At 30.3% G+C, this 26435-nt stretch overlaps 2 protein-coding genes across 3 annotated transcripts in view; one reads left to right on the top strand and one right to left on the bottom strand.

The window, feature by feature from the left end:
• Window positions 1–11096, bottom strand: part of LOC129978958 (protein RCC2 homolog) — a 52677-nt gene extending 41581 nt beyond the window's left edge. For both annotated transcript variants that reach the window (XM_056090675.1, XM_056090676.1), the window contains exon 1: window positions 10671–11096. In XM_056090675.1, coding sequence (XP_055946650.1) covers window positions 10671–10952 — 282 coding nt within the window. In that variant the 5' untranslated portion in view covers window positions 10953–11096. The remainder of the gene's footprint in view (window positions 1–10670) is intronic.
• A 9447-nt stretch (window positions 11097–20543) lies between these two features.
• LOC129965851 (cell division control protein 45 homolog) lies at window positions 20544–22649 on the top strand. Its single transcript, XM_056080091.1, has one exon. The coding sequence runs from the start codon at window positions 20659–20661 to the stop codon at window positions 22306–22308; it is 1650 nt and encodes a 549-aa protein (XP_055936066.1). The 5' UTR covers window positions 20544–20658; the 3' UTR covers window positions 22309–22649.
• The last annotated feature ends 3786 nt before the right edge of the window (window positions 22650–26435 follow it).

Raw genomic sequence — 26435 nt, 5'->3', positions numbered from 1 at the left:
TTGATATATCAAATGCTTACCAAAAACACCATGCTTTTTAATTATTGCATTCAATTTAAGAAACATAAAACAAACTATTCTTCACATTTCTTGAAAAAATTAAACACTTTTAAGGTTCTTAAGATTCGGTTTCAAATTTAAGCACTTTTCATAATGCTATGCACCATGTATTTCTTGTGCTTGATTTCAAAACTTTCTACAAGCTCCATCTTTCTTCTAGCCAAAACTTTCTCCATCCTCTCAAATAAAAAGTGCTATCCTCTTCCCCTGCATAAAATTGCAATTCTTTTTTTCCCCCAATTGATTTCTGCCATGTGGTTAAAAGTTCCCGAAAAATAAATTTGTGTTTTAAATACATTGTTTCCATCTGATTGAAACCAAAATTTGACACAGAACTATATAATTATATATAATTATTTGGTATATGATTATGTATAATTGTAATTACATAATCATATACCAAATTTCAGATATTTAAGTCATTGTGTTTTTGATTTATCACATTTATATGCTGGCACAAGTATAAATTGACAGACAATCAACCACTTGATGGATTTAGTTACAAATTTAATAGGTATCCACACTTTAGAAATTAAATCTGTGTACCAAATACCCAGCTGTTTTAGTTTTACAGTTAATATAATTTATATACTGTTAACTTATAGGATATGTGGCCAGACAGACTTTCTCCAAATGAATTGCACTCAAAATCTGATAAAAATCCAAATATTTAAGGTAAAGATTATATACCAAATTTGCTAAGTCTATCTTTGTCACAGAAACAGACATACTGTCCAAAATCTATTTTTCTAATTTAGGGAGATCGGAAACGTTGAGATTCATCAAAATCTCAAATTCGATGCTTTTGGAGATTACAATACTTTCTCTATGCTTGTACATAAGCAAATAAAATGATATGCAATTACAGCTATGAAAATCAAATGAAATGCATTTAAATAACTTTAAATTTTTGATCATAAAATATCTCAAAACTCATATTCTGTACAAAATAAAATATTATTTCAATCTTTTCAAAAGTCGAAATATTTAAATCAACAAAATTTACAATTTCAAAAATATATCAGTCGAATAAAAGGAGTAGAACAAATATAAAACACAATTTTAAAGATCCTGAAATAATTTTTTTTTCACGCTATCTTAATAGTTTAGTATTTTATTTATTTTGTCAATGTGTGGCTGTTTGTAGAATTTTATGAAAATTTCAAATGTTTATAGATTTTTTTAAAGGATATATCTTTTAAAGAATAAAAATTTGCAGTTTTCAATACAAAACACTTTGTGAAAAGTTGAAGGAAACATTTACCATTTTCTTTTCTTTCTTTACTTGTAGAATAAATCATTTAAATTTTTGTTTTCACTGGGGCACACGCATTTTTCTTTGATAGGCATATATTTTTACAAATACTTGGAGAAGAACATTTGATGAGAGAAGGGCACAGATTAGAAATTTTTTCATAATTAAATTTAACTTAATAATAGTACACATTTAGGATATTCATTCATTAAAATTTTAGAATGCAATAACTAGATGAGAAAACAGCCTTTAAACTTTCAGTATACTTTATATAGAAGTAATTTGTCAGCAGCACTGAACATCCAAACATGGCATTTGGTAGAGCCTTAGCTTCATATCTGTGAGGCTAAGTTCTGTCCTTTAAAAAAATCATTGAAAAATTATTTCAAATGAAATTAACAATTTACAAATAGTTTCAATTAATATGTTATTCATATTTGTAATGTTTATGTCTAATATTACAAATACGAACAATATATTAATAATAAATGTTAATGTCAAAAATGTGTTAAAAGTCATAAATAAGGGGGGGGGGGAAGTTCCTTACTTCAAATATAACTTAATTTTAAAGATTTTTTTTAATGAAAAAATTGTTCAAAAACAACTGGCAACTTATAAATAATTTCAATTAATATCCAACTACTTTTTTAAAGTAAAAATAAATATTCAATCACCTAATACTTGCATTATTAATTTTTTCAGACAGAAAAATGATTACAAATATAACTTTAATGGTATTAAATATAATCATAACATCATAAAAAAATATATTTGATACTTTTAGAAATTTATTTTACATTTACATTACATAAAAGAACCATAATTATAATTATCATAGAAGCATGAGAAGAAAATACATTTTATCATCTTGCAGAATTTAAAAAAAAAAAAATGATTGTTTGCAAGAAAAACATTTAAAATATCTTAGACTATTTATACATGGGTCATTTTCAAAATTCGGTGCCATTTGTTGTCCATGTGAAACACATTTTTTTTACAAGATGTTACAAAGTTTAAATGATTTTTCTTTTTACCATGCTTTTTAGCAGGCAATTTCCAGTGGAGAAACAATAAAATTAAAATAATTCATCTGATTTTTTATTTTTTTTTCTAATAAAGAAGTTGAGAGGAAGCAAAAATTCAGCTGTCCAAATCATAAAACTCAAAATGTTTTTTGCTGCATTCCTTTCCAAAAATTAAAATTTTTATTCTGACATATTTTTTTATTGTGAAATATACTTTTAATTATGTTATAAAGAAGGTTTTAATAACCTTTTAAGAAAAATAGATGATTTTTACCAATTAAATACAGCTGTCCAGACATTAAGTCATGTCTGTTACCATACAATATTTTCAACATTTTAAGCAACAAGATTGAAATTTTCAAATGACAACACTTGTATACCAGTGAAACATGTTCTAATAAAGAAATGCAAGCAGCCATCTTGAATGTTTGATGTTTGATTGAAGAAGCTGAAGCCTTTTTGTGTTAAGTATTTTTATTGCATGTCATGTCTGTTACCTTAATATTTTGTATAAAATATATTTATTTATTAATTTATTCAACTGATTAATTTAGATTTTTAGGTTTTTAATTTTAATTAAAATTTATTTTCATGTTTTTATGGAATTATTTAGTTTCCTTAATTTTTGTACTTTGAAATGTCATGTCTGTTACTGGTCATGTCTGTTACTCATGACAATCTTGGTAACAGACTTGACATGTTTCAAGATTTGAAATATGGTTCAATTTTTGGGTTTGTTTTGTTTAAATTTTAGTTGATATTTTAGGAAGAATTTTTTAAGGGTGGGGTGGGGGGGGGGAATAAATGTAAGTTCTTACTTTTTAAAAGCGCATGTTTGTTTTTCATTTTTTCTTATCTTCTTTGTTTTTTATTATCGCATTGTATTTACTGAATTGATTAATGTTTGCAATGTTATCAAATCATTTGCTTTATTAAACTTTATTTCTGAAAATTACGTGTGCAAACATGCTACAGAAGTGCAGGCATTTCATTTTGGAGGATCGAGAAAGCAGGCAACTCTGCATGTTTATATCTGAAAAAGCAGGCAACTCTGGCGTTTTATATCTAAGAAACCAGCATGAACCAATTTCGTTCTGCACAATTTCCGAATGTTACGACCATGGTCCTGCAGCAATTTGGGCTCACCTTCAGCCAATATTCAACGAGCTTAAGAGAATTTCCCCCGAAGTTGAAATTATCCACTTTTTTTCTGATGGCCCTACCATGCAATATCGGCAGAAGAAAAATTTCTTCCTTTTGAATGAGCATATAGCAAATAATGGTTATAAGTATGGATCATGGTCTTTTTTTGAGGCTGGTCACGGCAAGGGTGCTGCTGATGGAATAGGGGTAGCCATTAAGAGAGCTGTTGACAAAATAGTTGCACAGGGGACAGATATACCCAATGCAAAAACTCTGTTTAATGTTTTAATAAATAAAACAAACATTCAGCTTCATTATATCTGTGAAACAGATGTAGAAATGTTTAAAAAAATGATTCCATCTGATATTCCGGTTTTAAAAGGAACGATGAGCGTACATCAAATTTTTCTTTTGGGAATGACTCAATGTTTTTTAGGGATTTAAGCTGTTTCTGCAGACAGAAAAATGTCTGCGACTGTTTTACAGTTAATGTATTTGCATTAAAAGAAAATGAACAAGAAAGCACAGCCATGACAATAAATAACGCAGAAAATAATTGTAAATCTTTCTCTTCTCCTTTATCTAACAATTTTCAACAAGATATTCAAGAAGGAAGCTTCGTACTTGTAAAATTGGAGGGTAAATGATCGATAAAATATTTCGTTTCAGAAATAATCGACATCCAGGACAACAATTTTACAGTTAAGTATTTAAAAAAAGTCAGGAATCATGCAAAGTTCTTTTGAGAGGATGATAAAGAATATAATATTGAAGCAGAGGATATTGTAATGAAATTTCCAAATCCAAATGGATGCTCTTTTATATATTATATTGCTCAATTATAATATTTGATGTGGATCTCTCCAAATATGATGTTGAATAAATAGCATTGTAACTCAAGAAAATACTAAAAAATAAAATGTGTACACACGTTTCAATTCTGTATCTGTGAATTTCAAATAATATATACATATTTTTTTTTATTTTATAGTAAAAAGTTATGTACTAAAAGAAAAACACATTTTAGCTTAATTCTATCTTTCAAGCTTTACATCAAAATTTAGCTCCTGAATTTATGTCATGTCTGTTACTCAGTGTCACGTCTGTTACTTTGTGTCATGTCTGTTACCATTTCAAAATTTTCCTTAAAAAGTTTAAATTGACATAATATTGCTGCAATTAGAGTTACATATTAATTGACTCTGCCTAGTATATATAAGAATGACGGACATTTTGCATTAATTGTTTTTTATAGTATTTTATATTAAAAAAATCCTTGTAAGAATTCTATATTAGTAACAGACATGACAAACGACAGTATAAAAATACCATAAGAAATATTTTTTTATTCGAAAGTCTTTATTATATTGGTAAAATGACTCTATACTTATATTAAATATAGCTTTACATTATTGTACACTGAACTTAAATACTAAAATTACAAGAAAAATGTCCGGTAACAGACATGACAATTTTCATCATATCTGACCAAAAAAACATCAATTAAAAATATATAAAAGAAAAAAATGTATCAAAAATATTCAAGTAATATACAGAAATAATGTCTGTTTAATAATATTAAAAAAATTTACTAATTAAAATTTTTTTTATTTTTGTCTTTTCAATTTCCAAATGGCACCGAATTTTGAAAATGATCCACATATTTAATTTGTTATGAAGAAATTCTACATGAAGTGCTAGAGTCAGCAAAATCATCAAACAAATTTGAAAGATTTTATGACACCATAAAAAACCAAGCAATCCTACTTGCACAGTGTTTTTCTTTTGATATATAAAGAACTCATTCAGGAGCATATGCCGGAAAACCAACCTCCATTCCTTCCTTTGATATATACTAATTTGTATAATTATTTATCAAAATTACATATAACTTGCTTGCCTTTCTTCCAAATGACTGCTTCCCTGATTAAATACAATTTTCAAATATTTAAATGCAAAATTCATTCTTTGCTATTCCATTTGTATGTGTGTTTTAGTGTGCTTATGTGTTTTTGATTAATGTACTCTTACAATTGAGTAAATCACTGCAGTGTGCTTTTATATTTTATATATTATATATATATATATATATATACACAGTGGCTCAAAAAATTGAGAGCACACCTTACTTTCATTTGATAAATCCGATTTTCAATATAAATAACACAATACCGAGAAGTGCAAACATGTTTTTATTTTTACCCAAAACAAATGGTTTAATTTAGAGTAAAAATAAAGAAAAATCGACGAAAAACTTTTAAATTGAAAAATTTCAGAAGCATTTTGAATAAACATACACAGATTTTTGCCTCAAAAAATTGAGAGTACACCAATGAAATTTGTGCAATATCTCGCATAGAAACAAAGTGTCACTTTTAAGTTGCATGTCTTTTGGCTCTTATAATGGTCTCTAAACGTCATGGTGCCGATTCGATCAATTTTTGGTGGTATCTGAAAATATTTTATCTAATTTTTCTTGCAACATTTGTTTTAAATGGATTTTGTTTCTAATTTTGTGTTTTTCAACAACCGTTTCGAGTATGACCCACGAATATTCAATGGCATTGATGTCAGGGTACTGTGACGGTCTGTGTAACTGCTGTTTACAATGAAAAAGACACCACATTTTGATTTTACGAGCATTCTGTTTGGGGTTGTTGTCCTACTGGAAAAGGAAATTTCCATCTAAACTCAAATTTTTAGCAGTTTTCCTTTAGATTACTGGGAGCAGCTCCCGTATATGGCCTATTGGCGTCATTTTTTTTCGCCAATAATGCGTGTTTGTTTAGGATGTTGTGATTCTCACCCGGAAGTTTTGAAGCCACGTTAGGCTTATTTCTAAGACTGACAAAATACAGTCAGGGGGTGGCGCTTTTTAACGAAATTATTTTTTGCTCCGATTTTTTAAAGTGATTTCTTAATTTTATGCTGAATATGTTCTCATGAAAAGATTCATATTTTTTCAATTTTAAAAGCATAGTTTATAAAAGTTAATAGCTGTATATGTGAGCTGCTCCTTATAAAAACACATAAAAATACAGTTTAATTAATAATTTTCTGTCATTTTATTATTATTTTTTAAACAAGACTTTGCATATTGACCTCCCTTATTACTTATTAGAGACTTTAATGGAGTATTGCTCCCAAGGAATGTCTCTGATAATTTCCAAGAATTTATTGAAAACATGTACCTTTTTTATCTTGACAAGATCTTTCAAAAAGAAACATAGCCAAATAAAATTTGAAATCACCTTGCCGATTATATATTGGCAAGGTATTTTTGACAATATTCCACAGGCTTTCAACAGTGTTTGTGTGGACAGCCGGAATTCCATTCGCTAAATCTGTCGGCTGAACAAAATGTAAACTATGGCTCACCTTTAAATGTTCGTATCCTTCCTCACCTAAACTGTCATAAGCCTTCCAATAATCACTATATATAATCGTACCCGGCTCAATCCACTGTTTTATGCAAGAGACTAACGTTTCAGCTTTCCTATCGTGGACAGCTACAAGAAACGTACGTCCCGATCCTCTCTCCACACCACCAAAAACCCATTGTACCTCAACTCGATGACCTCTATTATATTTCCTCTTCCCGAATTTCGATTCATCCACTTCCACAATTTTTCCAACACCTCCAATTTTTTCTGAATTCTCCTCCAAAAATACTCTAAAATTCGTTTGTTAATGAACTGCCTCCAATCTGATAAGGTACTGTTGCCGAAAAAGTATTGCTCTTTTATTTCCCCTGTCCTAGTTCCTATAACAATCTCAAAAGTGAGCAAAAATATTTCCTCTATGGTCAACCTACTGCTGTTGAACCAAGAACCATATCTCAAATTTATCTGCTTCCCACACATTTTCCGTGACTCACCCCTAATTATACTGTTCCGACAAACAAAGCTATAACCATCCGAAACATCATTTCTAGTTCATACCTGCATTAAAACATTGCAAATAGGGCAATTTGGGGTTTTAATCAAACCCGATTCCTTCAAAAAAGCAAAAAAATTATCCCTATCCCGCATCAACTCTGTGACAAAATACCTGGTCGCAACTCCAGGATTTCCAAAAATAGGCCTCGCTTTATTGTCCGACATCTTAGAAACCCTAAATCCAAGCCCGTTTTTCTGCAAAACATTTTGAAATTTTTCAACAACATCCTGAATTTGTACATTAGCAGATGCCATGAGTAAAAATAGAAAAATAAAAATGCAAAAACAAAATAAAATAGAAAAATACAACCTGGCCACGTGGGAAATGATGGGAGCTAACAGCCGTCGACTGATACAAGTGGATAGTACAGTGTGAAATGAATGAAATTTAAAATTAGAGGTTAAGGTGAAAGGTTAAGAGATAAGGTTTAAGGTTACCATAAAGAAGAAAACGTACGCCGATAACGGCAGCCAGAAATGACCGTTTATCGCCAAATTTCTCGCCAATTTGGCAGAGGCCATATACTGGAGCTGAGCCGATTACTGCGAAGTATATCCAAGTAAACCATATCATTTACAATGCCATCTATAAGAATTAAATTTCCTACCCCGGATAAAGCCATGCAACCTGAAATCATGACCTAGTCACCACCATGTTTACCTATAGGACGTAAATTTTTTTTATCCGAAGCAGTATTAGGCTTTCTCCATACAATACGATGGCTGTTACTGCCAGAAATGTTGAGTTTTCTTTCATTACTAAATATAACTTTCTTTCAAAAGTTATTGGTCTTCAATAGATAAGTTTTTGCAAATTTTAAATGCTTCATCTGAATTTGCAAGCTGATGAATGGTTTCTATCTAACAATGCGACTTTTATATCCAGCTTGTCTAATGGCATTTCGCGCAGTTTCAGCACTTACACTTCTGCCTATGATTTGAAAAGTTTCTGCAACAAGTTGGATAACCATATGGTCGCAGCAATCAAAAGGAAAGTGTGAAAAATTTGGGTTTGGATGGAAATTCCATTTTCCAGCAGGGCAACGACCCCAAACAGAATGCACGTAACGTCAAAATATGGTGTTTTTTTCATTGTAGTCAGCAGTTACACACACCACCACAGCACCCCGACATCAATACCATTGAATATCTGTGGGCCACACTCGAAAAGGTGGTTCAAAAACACAAAATTAGAAAAAAAATCCATTTAAAACAAGTGTTGCAAGAAAAATTAGATAAAATATTTTCAGCTACCATAAAAATTGATCGAATCGGTATCATGACGTTTAGAGGTCATTATAAGAGCCAAAAGACATGCAACTTAACAGTGACACTTTGTTTCTATGCAACATATTGCACAAATTTCATTGGTGCACTCTCAATTTTTTGAGGCAAAAATCCGAGTATGTTTATTCAAAATGCTTCTGAAATTTTTCAATTTAAAAGTTTTTCGTCGATTTTTCTTTATTTTTACTCTAAATTAAACCATTTGTTTTGGGTAAAAATAAAAACATGTTTGCACTTCTCGGTATTGTGTTATTTATATTGAAAATCGGATTTATCAAATGAAAGTAAGGTGTGCTCTCAATTTTTTGAGCCACTGTGTATATATATATATATATATATATAAAATATAAAAGCACACTGCAGTGATTTACTCAATTGTAAGAGTACATTAATCAAAAACACATAAGCACACTAAAACACACATACAAATGGAATAAACTGAATTTTTTCAATTCTAACTGAAAAATTTCAGAACTGAACTTTCTAAACTGAAATTTTTCAATTTAGAAGTTTTTCGTTGATTTTTCTCTATTCTTACTCTAAATTAAACCATTTGTTTTGGGTAAAAATGAAAACGTGTTTGCACTTCTCGGTAACGTGTTATTTACCTTGGAAGTCAGATTTATCAAGTAAAAGTAAGGTGTACTCTCAATTGTTTGAGCCACTGTATATATATATATATATAACAGTTTAGAAAAGGTAATATCTTTCACTTAAAAATTCAACTTTAAAATAAAACACAATTAAAGAAAATTTTAACAGATTAAAAAATAATTATCTCTGTAAAATGCCTGTTATATTTATAAAGATTAATTACTACAAAAAATTTAATCACTTTTTTTGACTACTTTTATTAAAAAATAAGAATGAGTAAAACAATTTGATATGAAGTATCATTTCTGAGCATACATGTCAATAATTCAACCAGCCAATTAATCAGAAATTATTTTCTTTACCATCAGCAAAAAACTCATTATAAAACATTAGCAAAGGTAAAAATCACTTTGATTCCAAACGGTTAAACAATTACTTCTTATTTTAATGGTTCTTCTAATAAAGTTATCCTTAATACATTATTTTCATATTAATAAGTTATTTCAAATACAAATATATTTTGGTGAATCTCAGCTATCATCATCCATTGGAATCTCGCAAGAACATTTCTCAGCCTGTGCTGTTTGGATCCATACTCTGTCAAATCCATGATACAAACTGAATTTGAAATAACAATGCAAACAAGATTAATTGGCAATCCCAAATGCCCACTAAAATAGAAGCTATTCATTTTTTTCTTGAATATGCAATTCTAAATTCCTACTTCTAATACAGTCATAAAAACACAGGAAATAATTACAGGTTTAAAACCTGTAATTATTTCCAAACTCCTCAAATATTTTTTTTTTTAAATGATGGTATCAAAAAGAATTGTACACACTTATACTGATTTAAAAAAATAAAGATTTGTGAATTTTTGTCTCATAAAATTAAATATCTTAAATGACACAAAAAAATATCGACCGAAAAAATATAATGACTTCCCCAATTCCATAGTTCCCAAAAAGTAGCATAGGCTTCACTTGTAATACAACACAATCATCAAAAGACACAGTCTTTCATCTACAGTTCAGAGTGCAATGAATTACAATTTACTGATATTCTTTATTATTTACTCATAAAATATTAATCATGAACTCATTACTATTACTCATGAACCATTTTAACAGTTTGGTGTTAAAAGTACGTATAAAAAAATAACGGGATTTTTACAAAAATTAATTTTTTTTTGAAATTAATTGAATAAATATTAATAGCTTCGGCTCATTTTACCATCCGGAGTTTATTCTGCAAATTATTTTGGATTTAGAACTAATCATAAACTACTGATTAACACTTTATACAAAAGATGATTTATCCGAATGATTTGTGAAAGAAATTATTAAACATCAACACGTGAAAACTTACAGTTTGCTTCTGTTCTTCCCGATGATCAGATGACTGATTAACAGAATCATTGCATTGTTCTTCAAAAACTTTTTCACTAGTACCTGGCTCTTCCGATGAACCGCCATTGTCTGATGTTTGTTGATCCGTTGAATTCCCACATTCATCGCTTCCGCAATTGGACGTATTAATATTTGCGGATTCATTTTCCATAATTTTATCTTTGAAGGATTCTTTTGAATCTGAACTGTCATCATCATCAGCTTTACGTTTCTTAGAATTCATTGTCTTTGAAGAAAACATCGACTAAAGCAAGAACGAAAATGGTATGCGAAATTGTCAATCAATACATTTAAAGAGCAACACAACAAGCAAAACACTTTAAAAAGTATGAAGATGAAGGACTGATGTAAATGCCGCCAATTGAAAAGAACTCTCGTAGAAAACGAGAAGATGCGTACAAAAAAAGAAGTAACGATGGACGGACAGGAGAAAAAAAAACGATGGGAGACTACAGACTACACACATTCAGAGGGGGGAAATACGATAAAATAGTACTAAATTTAAAATAAAATATTAATAAAAGTGTACCTTAGATGATAGTGAATATATTCCAAGTAGCTATTCAAAGATGTGTGTGTGTCGGTGCAGAAAAGTATCTGGAATAAATTTTAACGCCTTAGTGACAAAATGATTAATATTAGATTAATATGGAAAATTTAAATTAACGCTTTTCTTAAAAACATTACTCGTGATTGAAAATCAATAAACATACATAATGATACATAAATGTCTTCCTTTTTTTTTTTTTTTTTTTTTTGCGAAATGACAGGTTTTAGAAATATTTTTCTCGAGAAGCCACACTGCATTTGCGTTGATCGCCAGTGGCACAAATATAATATTGCATATTATTATGAATAATACCAGAGATTACCGAATGCTCCGAACTTCTAAATTTTCAAAAATAATAATAAAGTGATAATGAAACTAATAAAAATATTAAATTTAACTCAGAATGTCTCATTATATGAGTCACCATATTTTAAAAAATTACGAGGGTTATTATTCTCCAAGATATTAAATATTGCATGCAATAAAATAAGAATATATTATAAATTCCATATTTATCCACGAAGATCAATTTCAGTTCATATCGGTCTATATTGTTACGAAAAATTTTTCTACTACAAATACCGTCAATTAATCTTAATGACGCAGCGCGTTTAATCTCTAATAGTTCATTAGTTCAGCAGCTTTCTTGCTGTCTAATCCTCCAAGACCTTATTTTGTCGGCGACTCCGACTGCTCTCACACACACCGCCTCTGACAATCCACACGACTTCTTCCTATCCACCCAAGTTCAGAGTGCCCGCCGTCTTTTATAGCTCCGGGAGGCGGGGCTAGAATCTTCAGACCAATCAGGGCGTACCTAGGTGTATCTTAGTTTCTACTGGATGGATCGTGAAGCTTCTCGAACTTTCCAGTGTGATCCATTTAGTCACCAACTTCGCCAAATTCGTCGCCAAGTCGCCAAATGGTCGCCAAGCTCTCAGGTCATTGACGCACAGGACAGATCTTACAAAGGTTTTTCTTACGATGACACTATCCGTGGTGGGTAGCAAAATTACAGATTTGTAACAATATCAATAAATGTCAAAATTAAAATATTGTTTTCGTTATACTGTACAATATGACATACAGCCATCATTATCGGAAAAAGTTTTAATTTTGTTTTTTCTATATAATAATTTTTAAAAACTGGACTTGATTTTAAATTCATCAAAAATGTTATAAATGTTTAAAACATGTCGTAGTTAAAGAAAAAAAAAAAAAAAGGAAAAGTGTCGTAGGAAAAAGTCTTTGCTACTACCGCTTTCGTTTTCCAGCAGCAACTGAGGGGGTCTGCCTTGAATTCATTGAGGATGAGTCATCGCTTACTGTGGACACCTGCATCCGGTGTAATAGAGTATGATGCTTTGCTTTGCAAGTGAAACAAGTGTGTTTCGATTTACATTGAGCGATTTTGTGAGAACTGAAACAATTTAAACATAAATGTTTTTCTCGAACAGTTTCATATCGCTTTTGCGGGGAGAATTGCAAAAACTGATCGCATTTATGCAATGGATGATCAGCGTTTCTACACAGTATACAATACTTGAGATTATTCGATGGCTTAACAAATAGAGTTTGTGCTTTATTTTCCTGTTCACTAACATCCGAATATTTAGATTTGTATGGAATATTGTGCCCAATGGCATTTAAAACTTGATATCTTCTTTCTAAAAATTATATGAAATCATCAAAATCAGGAACTTCCTTGTTTACTAAGGAAAGTTCAAACTGCTTTCGAGATTCCGGGTCTAATTTTTGCAAAATTATATTTATTAAAATAGCATCTGATAGCAATTATTAAAATAGCATTACGTTCATATTTTAAAACATTTAATGCTCTTAAATATTTAAGAATACAATCTATTAAATTGCGTAAGTCTTTCGCGGATTTATGAACAATTTTTTCTTGATTAATTATATTTTTGATATGGGTGTCTACAATTACACGTTTATTTTCGAATCTTTCTACTAAAGCTTTCAGAAGGGAATCATATGTATCTTCAGACGTTTCTATCAATTTTGCATCGTTTCTCAAACATGAACGTAAATAGTAGCACTTTTGGTTTTCAGTTAAATTGGGATTATCATTTATTAAATTTAGGAATTGTTGCTTAAAGGAATTCCATTCTTCTATTTTCCCGTTAAACAATGGAAGAGGTATTTCCGGTAATCTAATTGAAGTAACTTTATCTATGGACTCTTTAATAATAGCACCATTTGTAGAATTAGAAACAGAAGTAGATTTGAGATCATGTAAAATGGATTTTAGGCTTACCTCTATTTTCAAAATTTCATCCTCGAGTTCGGATAGATTGGATTCCACTTGATCAAAGTCATTGTCCGACACAGTCCTATAATATTCGTTTCTAAGTTCTTCAAATCTTGAACTTGTTCTCGAAAGAATATCCAGTTGGGTAATCACTGTCGATTCAATTAAATGTTCTCCTTTTTCAATGAATGTTCGCAGTTTTGTCGACTGCCCTCTAATACTCCCCTTTCTTCTATTCAAGACAATTAAATCACTTGCCATAACTAATTTGGATGGATATCAAATAGAAATCCAGTGCGCTCAGGCTCCGACGGACCAAAAATGTTGTGGAGATCTATGATGGCTCCACAATTGAGATTGAGAACTAAATAATGCGGTGTAACTAATTGAAATTGACTAAGGAATTGCGGTGTAGCTATAAGGATGAAAACGATGCTTCTATAAAATGCGGTTTATTTCTATGAGAAGGGGCATGGAGTCACCCCACTACCAACGGTAAGCATCGCGTTCCGAGTTCTTCGCAGTTCTGGCGGGTCATGACCCCGCGCAGTTATAAAAAAGGGAGCAACCCTAGAATGGGCGCTTGCCAACTTGGCGCGTTGGTAGCAAAGTACTGAACAATGCAGGAGATGACATTCTGTGAAATCACTTTGCACATATTCTTAATTATGCATTCAATAGATTTTTGAAGCATGTCTGCAAAAAGTTTGTTTTTCGAATCTTTCGTTTATTGATTGTAGAAATAGTTAGAATTTCGCGTTGAAAGAATCTTGTAAGTCAGTAGTTGCCGGCATAATTTTGACATTATCAAAATATTTGATACTTGGAAAGTTCTGCGAACTTCGTCAGTAGTTGTATGGTTATGACACTTAAGTTCAAATATATTTTGTTCTTTTGCATTTTTTCTTGCTGGACATGATGAGGACCGTTGCAGTTAATACATTTTTCAGGTCCTTGGCAAGGCCCAAGGTGTGTCACTCCACAAAGATGGAAGATGTCAGTTTTCCCACAAATACGGGTAGGATGGACAAAAGAAAAGCATTTGTTGCATTGTCGTGAACGGTCTATAAATAGCTGGATGCGCAAGTTAATAAACCAAATTTTTACAGAATCTGGCAGAGTTGTTCCCAAAACAGTTATTAGACCTAAAAGTTATTAGTTATTCATATATCCTTTGTAGCATTTTGTTTTAAAAATCTCCTCATTTCAACCACAGTAAGATTATTTTTATCCTGTATTTCCGGTGCTGGATCATCCATCGGGGTATTTGTTGGTATGTCAAACAGTAAGAAGCGAAAAGTGATGTTTTCCCACGTCACATTTGTCACGATATCTTTATCAATAAATTTATTTAGAGACAATAATTACTCAGCACATTTTGAGTCCTTTGTCGTAAATAATATTTTCCCTTGTCAGGTGTATTTCACATTATCTATTGAATCATGTCTATTAATAATGTTTTTGATGAAACCTTGCATTAGAAACATATTTAATTCGGGTAATTTCTGTAACTTGTCTGCATTCGACAGGATAACACTAATTTCTTGGTCTAATAATAATTTGGTCTGAGGTGCATAACATGCTCGTTGGTGGTTTTATTATTTCTATTGAAATTATTTTTTTCACTCCATCCATATTCAATTGTTTGACATTTTCATGACATACAAAATCACCACTTGGTACATTTGCCTGTTTGGGGATATTCTGTGGCGAAAGAAAGAAAGGTACATTTGCCTTACCTGATGCCAGATTTTCGCATATACACATCGATTTCATAGGTCCTTTTCCTCCGTCGAATGATAAAAATTATTGTCTCACAATAATTCACCGATTTACAAAATGGATGGAAGTAATCCCTACAGTGTACATGACTGCTGAAACGATTTGTCGATCTCTTTTATCTGGCTAGATATCTCGTTTTGGTTCTCCTGCAGTCATAACAACACACCAAGATAGAAACTTTGAATCAAATCTTTTCAAAGAACTGAATAATCTCCTTGGAACTAATCGAATTCACTGCTGTTCCTATCATCCGAAGGCCAATGGACTTGTCGAAAGAATGCATCTCCACCTCAAGAGTGCATTTAAGGCTCATGAGACATCTAGGTGGAATGATATTATACCAATTATTCTTCTTGGCATGCGTTCAGCTGTTAATAATGACATACAGGCTGCATGCGCAGAATGGGGTCAATTCACGGTCACGTGTCAGGTACCAAACAAACCGCTTCTGTTCAATTTTCAACCGTTCTGCGCATGTCGTGATGTCTGCCGATAACGTTGACACTGTTTACATTATTGTTGACATTGTTTAGTAAATATTAAGCTAGCCGATCAATTATTAAAAACTTCTGATTTTTTTTAAAGATATTATTTTGAATTATTTTCTCCAAATTTTCTTAGTTATATATTTTTATTTCTTATATTAAAATTTCAATTAATATTTTCAATAGAATTATTGTTTATGCAAAATTAACTAACATCGCTTTTTAATTCGTCTGGTGCCGCTTTATTCTTTCCTTTCCCATATCCCCCCACCCCCATTTTTTCATCCGAAGGATACATTTTGACAAATGACTATGGCAGTGTTTTTGAAAAATTACATATGTTCTTTTTTACATATTATTTAAATAGTATTGAATGTTGAATTTTATGAATATAGTTCCCCCAGTTAGTTCTTTTTAAAAATAATTATTACTCTTAGATAAGTTAATATTTTAAAGCTTACTAATGAAATTATTGTATTTTTTTTCTTATGTAATTACTTTTATAAATATTGACAGTTAGTTATTTGATGTTTTCAGTTTGCTTAGAAGAAAGAACATGAAACTCAAATTAGTATATATTGAATAAATTATGTTTACAATTTCAAATTATGAAATATAAAAGGTATGGATACCTTTTTTTAAATCTATGCAACTTATGAATAAATAATTTCATTTTAATTTGTAGAAATCATTAAAGGAAAACAAACAAAATCACACTTTCATAATTTTTATTTACACATTACAAATATATATTATATATATATATATATATATATATATATATATATATATATAGAAAGAGAGAGATATATATAAAATATATGTGATAATTAGTTGAAAAAATATGATCCAATGTATGTTTCAATGTACTCACTAATACAAAAAACTAAAAAAAAAAAACTATTAACTATTTATCAACATTTATTTTTCTAGACACTTAGAAATAATATAAACACAGTATGACAAGAATGTCAATGTAAATGATGAAATCAATTTTATTCAACAGAAACATCCTAGATACTAAAGAACAGTTTTTTTTTATCACTAATAAAAACATAATGTTGAACAGTATACTTTTAAAGCAGAACATTTATGAATTTTTTTTAAATGCTAAAGTTACATTGATAATAATTAAATTGAATGAATATCATAAAATAAAACAAAAACATATAATAGAGTAAATTTAATAAACAACAATAAGGTCATGATATATATACATACATATAGAGAGAGAGAGAAGTTAAATAGGATATAAAGAGGAGTTGAAAGAAACACTTTTATGCTTTCACAGAATTTTATAATTCAAAATTGATATGTTACGGAAATAGAAAAAAAAAAAAAAAAAAAAGTGAAACATGCATGTAGCAATGAAGTTGGGAATAAAAATTATATAATAAATGCTGATATGGAAATTGATTTTCAATGAAAAGACCTTTATTTATTAAAACAGAAATCACTGAGGTGCACAGTGTTATAACAGGATATTATGATAACAGTGAATTTCAGTTTAAATACAATAGACTATTGACATTTCATTTTGAACAATAGAAAAGATTTTTGATATAAATTCACTTTGAATCCATCACAAATCTGCAAACGTAATTAGAAAGCTAGTAATATTCACTTCCACCTAAGTTTAGCATTATAGCAGTTGTTATTTTTGCAATAGGAATTTGTTTACTTACGTTAATTAAATTTAGATAAGATTTTGTAAAAAAATGCAATGTAATACTCATGTAAACATTTTAAAACCTTCTAAGCATATTCAAAATTATCAGAAATTTCATCAAATGTGAATGAAGTAAATTAGAAATGCACTCATGATTTTGTTTGATTGTATTTGGTGGCAAATCGCTTACCGATTTCTTTTTCTTCGAAGAGTTTTTCTAACAAATTACTGGAACAGCTATATTTAATAAATGGACACAAACTGAAGGAATTCTTCAAAATGATCGGAGCATATCATTGACTTCGAAGGCTTGAAAAAATCTATACCAAAGCTATCAACCCAAGTCAGGTTTGTTGAAAGGAAAATAAAAAAACATTTTATCATGACAGTCACTCTTGTATTTCGCATTAAAGCATGCATCCATCAGCACACCAGTATTTCCTCTGTTAACACATAATAAGAGGAAAGAAAATGACTCAAAAATTATAACTTCAAATGTAAACAAAAAAATCCGCTTCATACTTGGCGGAGAACGTTAATGGCAGACTGACCGACGAGAGCGGCGCGGATGAAACTTAAATGCCATGCGCAAGAGGTACATGACATGTGACTTTTACGTCACATGAATTGACCCCATTGGCGTATGGAACAACTCTTCGACTGCCATTTGATCTTTTCTCATTTGACAAGATTTCTATATGTAATCCAACATACCTCACAATGCTACGGGATAAAATGAGGTCTTTGCAACCGTGTCAACTTCTGCTCGTGGAAGAAATTCTATATTTCTTCCAGCTGCATTAAAAACCTGTTCACATGTGTTTCTGAGAGTTGATAGCGTTCAACCACCACTCTCACAACCTTACACTGGTCCTCATTTAGCCCTCAGGCGAAGTGACAAAGTTTTCACAAATCTTGTGAATGGGAAAAAGAAATCCGTGCCAATGGATCAAGTCAAACCAGCCTTTTGTTTGGATGACGACAGTGATGTTCCTTCTGCTTCTCAAGTACCTAAACCAGAGCAGGAAAAAATGGAAATAACATCGCATCCTAACAAACAAATTTGTAAAACTTTTCCTCAAACTAAATCTGGATGACGTGTCAGATTTCTGAAAACTTTGGAACGATTCAAGATAATTTTTTATTTATTTAATTAAATATTAATTTGATCTGTATGGGCTTAAAATCGCTGTCTTCATAACAGCGGGCTTGTCCATGACAAGTGCCATAAGAAACATCAAACAATTACAACATATATTTTGGCAAAATTTTGTATTTCATGTTCTATTATGAGTATTCATTTAAATGATGTGTATGAATGTATCTTTTAATTATAGTTAATTAGGTATTTTTTTAAAAATTTTAACTGGATCATTTATTTTTGTACATATTGTATGTCATCATATTATTTTTGTTGTGCTATAGTTTAGTGTATTTTGATAATGTAATATCGTTCGCCAACTCACTGTGAGATACTCTGTGGTGAAACTATCTCTCCGTGCGGCTGCTTATTTTTGCACAATCGCAAGTAATAGAGGCGCCAAGCGAGAGCATATGTCTTACGGATTATGTCCCTACTCGATTACCATAATTAAAAGCTTGCTGGCGTGGTGGCTTTTTGTAAATCCTATGGTTCCGGGCTCGTAACTGAAGGTAAGTTGTGAAACTAAACTTATAGCAAACGTAGGTTAAAAAATAATTTATATTTGTGAGAAGCATGTAACAATTTTTTAATACTCCAATAATTAATTATAATTAACTTTAAGCATATTCATGTTGTTTATAATGGCACTTGCCATGGACAAGCTCGCTGACGAAGTCAGCCATTTTAAGCCAAGGAAGCGTCTCTTGTTTTAGTAGTGTATTTTAGTAGTGTTTTAGTAGCGGATTGTGATGAGCGAGGATAGAACTTGGGGCCTTGTGGTTCGCAGCCCAGTAACATGACCACAATACAAAAGCAATTGCTCAGCAGTGTAGACTTATATCATTAAATTTAGCTGTTTATCGAATTCTTAGAAAGAAAATCTCTAATTTCAATTTAAACTTTAGTGTCAAAGTAAAATGATATTATCATTCAAAGTAAAATTTATGAACATATATGTGGGTCCACTTTTGCTATTATTTTATTATCATATTTCTTTCGTTTTCCTTTCAATTTTGATTATGTAGTTTGTAGCAGTTTTGCTATCTAATGTTTCTTTTAATTCTTTATTTGATGAAGGTGATATAACAGTTGGCAAAATCAGAAAATAAAATTTTATTTGAAAATAAATTTTGATCGAATTATTTTATAGCAAGAATTTAGTACTTCGAAGAAATTGTCAAGTTTATGTTTTGTGTAGGGACAGAGTGCGCGATGTTGTTGTGTGTCGAATAAGGATATATTTTTTGTATAAAGTGGAGAGTGATTGCTTCCAAACCCTTACATGGAGTCAGATCATGACAAAAAACATTATGGATTAATCAATCCCCTTTAGTAGCGCCAACCAGGGCCAAGAGTACGACTAAGCTACTCACGCATCACATTCGCTAGCACAGACCCTTTTTACAGGGGGACACATTTACACATCTCGCAGATAGAACAGTGAAGAACAACTATGCCCGACCCAGGACTCGAACCCAGGACGCCCAGATCACGGAGAAGACGCGCTATCTTTATGCTAGGAAGCCGGCTAAACATATTCATAGCATTAGGAATTAATTTGATAAATACCGGAAAAATTATACTAAAAAAACCATTACATTATTATAGACGATTACATCTACCATTTCTTAATAAGTTTAGTTTCATCTCAAACACTAAAAAAAATGAAAAAAAAAGTAACCATGATCCTTGGTCGAGCGTTTGCGTTTTGAGTGAATCTCATGACATTGAATACACGCATGATTGTGATAAAATATTTTCATTTGAAAATAATTCTTTAGCTTTAAAAATTCATAATTATGTAAGTGAGCACTCTAAAAATTATTTCATCAAAAATTATTCTACATAGAATTACTCCAGAAAACTTTAATTTTGAATTAGATTTTATAAGTAAGTACTCTAACTTCCACTACTTAGTCGTTGTTAAATTTTTGAAGTTTGGCGCTGTTTTTAATGTTTACAAGATAGACGTTTTCCGTGGATTCCTGAAGAAGGATCTGATTTTCACTTGTAAAAACAAGCATAATTGTTTTTGATATTTTAGCTTAATGTTCGTAACGGACATCCGTACCGATTTCTACGATGTTATTGCAGGAAGCAGAGTATTATTATTGGTCGGGTGTGACGTTGATGCTGTTTGTGCGACTAAAATATTGCAGTATTTGTTTCAGTGTGACAATGTTCTATATACTTTAATACCCGTGTACGGAAAAGCATCTTTAATAGAAGCTTTTGCGCAACATAAAGGTCAAGCAAAATGTGTTGTGATGCTGAACTGTGGAGCTAAAATAGATATCGTGGAAGTACTGGAACCGCCTGATGACATGGTATTTTTTGTTGCCGACAGCCACCGACCTGTGAATGTTTACAACGTATATAGCGAGTCGCAGATTCGATTACTTATGAATTTAGAAGACTGTGAAGGCATCCCCGCTTATAATGACATATTTAGGGATTCAGATAGTGAAGACGAAGACGATGCATCGGGAGTGTCCAGTGCTGAACTGATTATGAAGAGACGTGAAAGACGGATGTGGGAAGAAAATCGAAATAAAATTATGTTCGATTATTCCCAAATCAGCTATTATGGTGAACCTTCTTCCATATTGATGTTTAATCTAGCTTGGAAAATGTCAATGGATAACAATGATCTTCTATGGTGGGCAATTGTTGGCCTCACTGAACAGTTAGTTATGAATAAAATTGAGCAGGACAGATACATTATGTGTGCAACAGCATTACAGAGTCATGTATCCCGTCACAATCGTTTAGAGAGTGGAGCAATGAATACAACTAGCAGTATGAAGATAACATTTGATAAGGAACTTAATCTAGCCTTGTACAGACATTGGTCATTATACGACAGTATCATGCATTCAAAATACACAGCCTGCAAGTTTAAATTATGGAGCTTCAAAGGGCAAAAAAGAATGCTTGAATTTCTTGCTGAAATTGGACTGCCTTTATTTCAGTGTAAACAGAAATTTTTCAGCATGGATATGAATTACCGTAACAATGTCAGTGCATGGATGGAAGATATGTCAGAAAAATACAAATTAGATAAAATAGTTTATGGTGCTTTCATTGCTCAGTATGGCTTTAAGGGCAAATTCAATGCGACAGATGTTGTTTTAACTATTAATGCCTTATTGGAATCAATTGATAAAGAAAGGAGTGTAACTGACAAATTTCATGATGCACTCAATGCGATGAGTAAGGGAGAAATCAATGTTATAAAAAAAGGAATTGAATTGGCAAAATTGAGGTTAATTGCAATATTCCGCCAAGTGCAAGTGTTTATTGACATGAAGCAAATCATAAAACCTGGACCATTTATGTATGCCATTGTACCGAACACCACTTATGATAGCAAGTATTTTAGCCACCCTGGTTGTCTGTCGATGCTTGCCCATTTCACACTAGAAGCGCATGTCAATAACAGTCACAACCGGCGTATTGGATCATTACCTTTGATATTGTTTGCACAAGATGATAATGACTCAGATCGGTATCTGGTCATCGGTGTGCCACCTCTTTCAACACTTTCGCCTAAAAATTTTTTTGCAAAGGCTTTTGAACAGGCAGCAGAACAGTGTAGAATAAATATTTCACAGGATCTTTTCTTTGATTCGGTTGTTTATATTCATAGAAATGATCAAGCTAAATTTCTAGGTGCTTTGTTTTTATTATTGAGTTAATGGAAATTCTTTTGGCATAATTATTTGTGTCGTGTATATAAATATTTAATTTATTTCTATAAAATTATACTGAATGAAGCCAACATTATTTCAAATATATGTATAGTGTAATGTGACAAATTATTATTTTTATCATCATATGTTTAGTATTTATGAATTGATAGTTGCTGAAATTGGGTGGCATATGAGGTTTTACATATGTATTATAAGTTTATGTCCTTCTAATCCTTAATAAATCAAAACATACTGTAAGCTTACTTTTTAAATTGTGGATTCTTATAAAAAATTTCTGATATTGTAAAAATTTTTTGTAGGTCTGTTTTCTTTTCAGTTCTCAGAAATAAAAATGACCCAGAATTCTGGATATATTTTCTTTTTTACTCTCTTTAATCCAAATTAATTCATCATTCAGATGATGTGCTAGAAAACAATATAATATTTTCTAGAATATCGATAACTTAAATGCTCTGAAAATTGTACTAAACTTTTCTTAGTTAATAAAAATATTTGTAAAAAGTTTGGATAAGAAAAAAATTTTTATAACCCTATCAGATGATATTTTACCAATGATAAATATTTTCAAAATAGGATATTTAATAGCTATATATTTTAACCAAATTCCTTATATTCATTTAACTGTTGTCTTTGTAAGAGCAATTCTTAATTACTAATTCTTATTAATATGTATATCTCCATTTCATGTCTGATGTTTGAAGGATAAAATGAAACATCATTTTATATATTGAAAATTTCACAGACATTTCAAGTGTTGATAAATATGTCAATATAAATAAAAAGTTCTTTGAGAAATTAGTTTTGGACACAGTTTATAACAATGATTTTTGTTATAATGCAATTTAGAGTAATATCATTGCTTCATTGAATTATTACATTAAAAAAAGGCCTTTACTAAACTTTAGAGGTTATTAAGAGTAGTAGAGGTAAGAGGTAAACTTTAGGTCTTTTTAGTCTGATCATTTGTGAAAGCTGATATTATTTTCTATTAAAAATTATATAAAAAACTCATTTAAAAAATGGTATAGTTCTATCATCCATTTCATGGCAGTTTTGCCTGTCATATAATGATAGCCATAGGAATGCTTTAGTTCTTAGCTTTATAAAATTGCAAATAAAATTACTTAATACAATGAATTAGTCAGGAAGAAATTTGCTCATTCCATCCCTGCCTTGTCGAATCTTAATTGTTGTTGCTTATATAAAAATCAAATACAAAATTTGTGGTTATGCTGAGCTTCTGCATCAGGATCAACATTTTCAGAAATGTTGTATCTGTCTGATATTTTATTTTAATTTTAAGAAATGTTGAAAAAACTCACTGTTAATCTTATAAATATTGTCCTAATTTTTTTTTCTTTCATTTTTATGATCATTGTCATATTTTTGTCTTGTTCAAGAAGGCATAATTTTTCAAATAGAAGATGTGCAAAGACAGAAATAAATATTAAAATTTAAAGAATAAGCATTTTAAATTAATTAATTTTTTTTCAATAAAAAACCCTGTATTAGTATAAAGCAGAAAATATCCTATGCTTAGAAAATATGCAGTTTACATATGCATACTTGTACAAAGGTACTTAATTTTTGCAGCAGTTTCTCACTACACGCAAGAATGAAAAATTAGTGAAATTTAGAGATTTTTTTTATCTGAACTTTTGTCAACTTTTAGTTATAAATGCTGATTTTCCCCTGCATGCATAAAGTGCCCCTGCAGGTTAAATTTTCTTTTTGTTTTATGTGAAGTAAATTATTAAAAAAATATTTTTAAAAATAGAAACTTTATTTATATATTGAAAACTGGTATCATTAAAAGGATAACCTTTTGAATTTTAAGATTATGTAAAAACATTTTTGTACTGTAATATTTTTGGAAGTTACCATGAAAGAATGTTAACATTTTGCTTAATTTTTTAATTAATCTAAATCAACTAGGCCAAATGGGCTAGAGTGTTGATTGTCAACATGCATATGCATTTATCTTTTTTTGAGATTGCACTTTTTTTTAAAAAAATTGGCTTATTATTTTATATTATGTACTATGTGGTTGGTTGAAATATAAGAGAAATAAGATAGTCTTGGCATAATTAAAATAAAAGCAAGGACAATTTCAATTATAATTTTTTTTTCATAGTATTTGTTTGTCATGATGTGCTTTTCTGTTATATAAATTCTGAGATAAGGTTTCATGATTATTTAATAAATTATTTTCATTTAATAACTGATATACCCTGAATTGCTTGGTTTGAAAATATTCTTATTCCTAACTTTATCTTAGCAATATACAAATTATTAGTGGTAACGAACATACATGTTCTAATTAGTATATATAGCATTTTTTGTCTGAAAATAAAAGATTTTTTAAGAGTTATCTATGTAAATCAAGGCTACCTAAAATTTTCAAATGGGAAACCTCCATCAATTTTCACAGAGCCAAGTAGCTAGAGCAATCAAAATGTGGAGCACCTTGGTGTTATATATTGAAATATATAACAATTTAAATTGTATAAAAATTATGTACCTATACTACAATTTAAATAATCTAAATTTATTATTAATGATTCTACTCTTTCTGTGCAATTGCAGTTTTGACATTAATCAAAACTTAGTGAATATAAACAGCAGTGTGTTCAGAATAAGTAATGAATGCTACTGTAATCCTAGCTTTAAAGAAGGTTTGAGAAAATAATTGCAATTATTTATTAAGTAATATTTAATATTAAGTAGAAATTTTTAAAAAAAATCCATTAAATTTGAGCCTATTTTAAAGAGTTATTTAGTTTTTACAAACAGTTCACTTCAATTATTTCCCATAATTCTTTTTGACCAACAGATAGTTTTATATATTTTTATCTCAATTTATGTTCATCTAATTGTTAGTGTTGGATTTAGATATCCATTAATAATAATTTTAATTAATGGTAACAAACAGAATTATTGAATTTTTTTTAAAATTATTTTTAAACAATTTTAATTTTAAAATGATTAGAATTGAAAAAAAAAATCAGCAAACAAAAAAAGAAAATAATTGCTGTAACTTCTAATTATTCATAATTTTCATGAAATATATATTGGCTAATACAATATAAAAACAATAGTTCCTGTTTCAAACCAGTCATTAAAAAAATTCACAAAAACTTTATATAAACTTCCTGCACTGAATACATTGCACTGTTATTCAAGATTTGATCTTGCAAAGAAGGGGTGAATGAAGGCATGGAACTGATGGTATAGAGAAAGGTCCTTTGCAGTTTTGTTTCAATTCTCATATTGGGCAAGAATGTTTTTTATTTTGAATTTTTTTGCAAATTCTAAAATTCTTATTAATTTTTTGAACGCTATTGGTGTTTCTTATTCGTTTCTTGAAAACACATAAAGGCAATGAATTTTATAAAACAACAAAAATTCGAAAGTTTTTTATAAAATTCGAATTGAATGATGCATTAAAATCTTGCCGTCGGAAATTGTTCAAGACTCGATATCATAAGTTCGGATAGAAAGGAGTGAATGAAGAGCAATAGCTTCAACGCTGTCGTCTATCTATATCTATACTTATATATAAAGCTCAATGTGTGTGTGTTGGCGCTCTACAGAAAAGACCATTTGACCTACAGCTACCAAATTTGGTACGTGTATATCTTGGAGGTCGGGAATGTGCACCTGGGGTCCCTTTTTTTTTGAAATTTTAATTATTAATTAAAAACTCACTTTCCCGCCAAAAAAATCCTTTCATTTTCCCCACCTCCAAATGAGTAAGGCTTCAGTTTTTTTTTTCTCCAACAGCAATGGGGCTAGGGCTAACATTTTTCGGCCGATTATTTCAAACGATTCTGTTTATTTTCTTATTGTTTTATGCATTTAAAATTAAACATTGTTAATTAATCGATCTTTCAGATTCATTCTGAAGTAGTTTTGAATTAAAATAACACCGAATAAAGGAAATTAAAAATTTCTAATCTGCATAGCGTAACCCCAACAGCGTAGAAAAATTCACGCATTTCCGTTACCGTAACTGGCGTTGAAAATTCAGGCATGCGCATTGTATTCTGATTGTTTACATTTCAACGGAAGCGGACTCAATTTAAATTTGTAGGTTAGTTGTATGCTTTTGT

This window comes from Argiope bruennichi, chromosome 1 (genome assembly GCF_947563725.1).
Source record: "Argiope bruennichi chromosome 1, qqArgBrue1.1, whole genome shotgun sequence".
Classification (NCBI taxonomy): Eukaryota; Metazoa; Arthropoda; class Arachnida; order Araneae; family Araneidae; genus Argiope; species Argiope bruennichi.
This window is presented reverse-complemented; position numbering and strand designations above follow the sequence as displayed.

Coding starts and splice junctions, on each gene's coding strand:
- LOC129965851 (XM_056080091.1), top strand. CDS start 20,659: ATGTTCGTAACGGACATCCGTACCGATTTCTACGATGTTATTGCAGGA.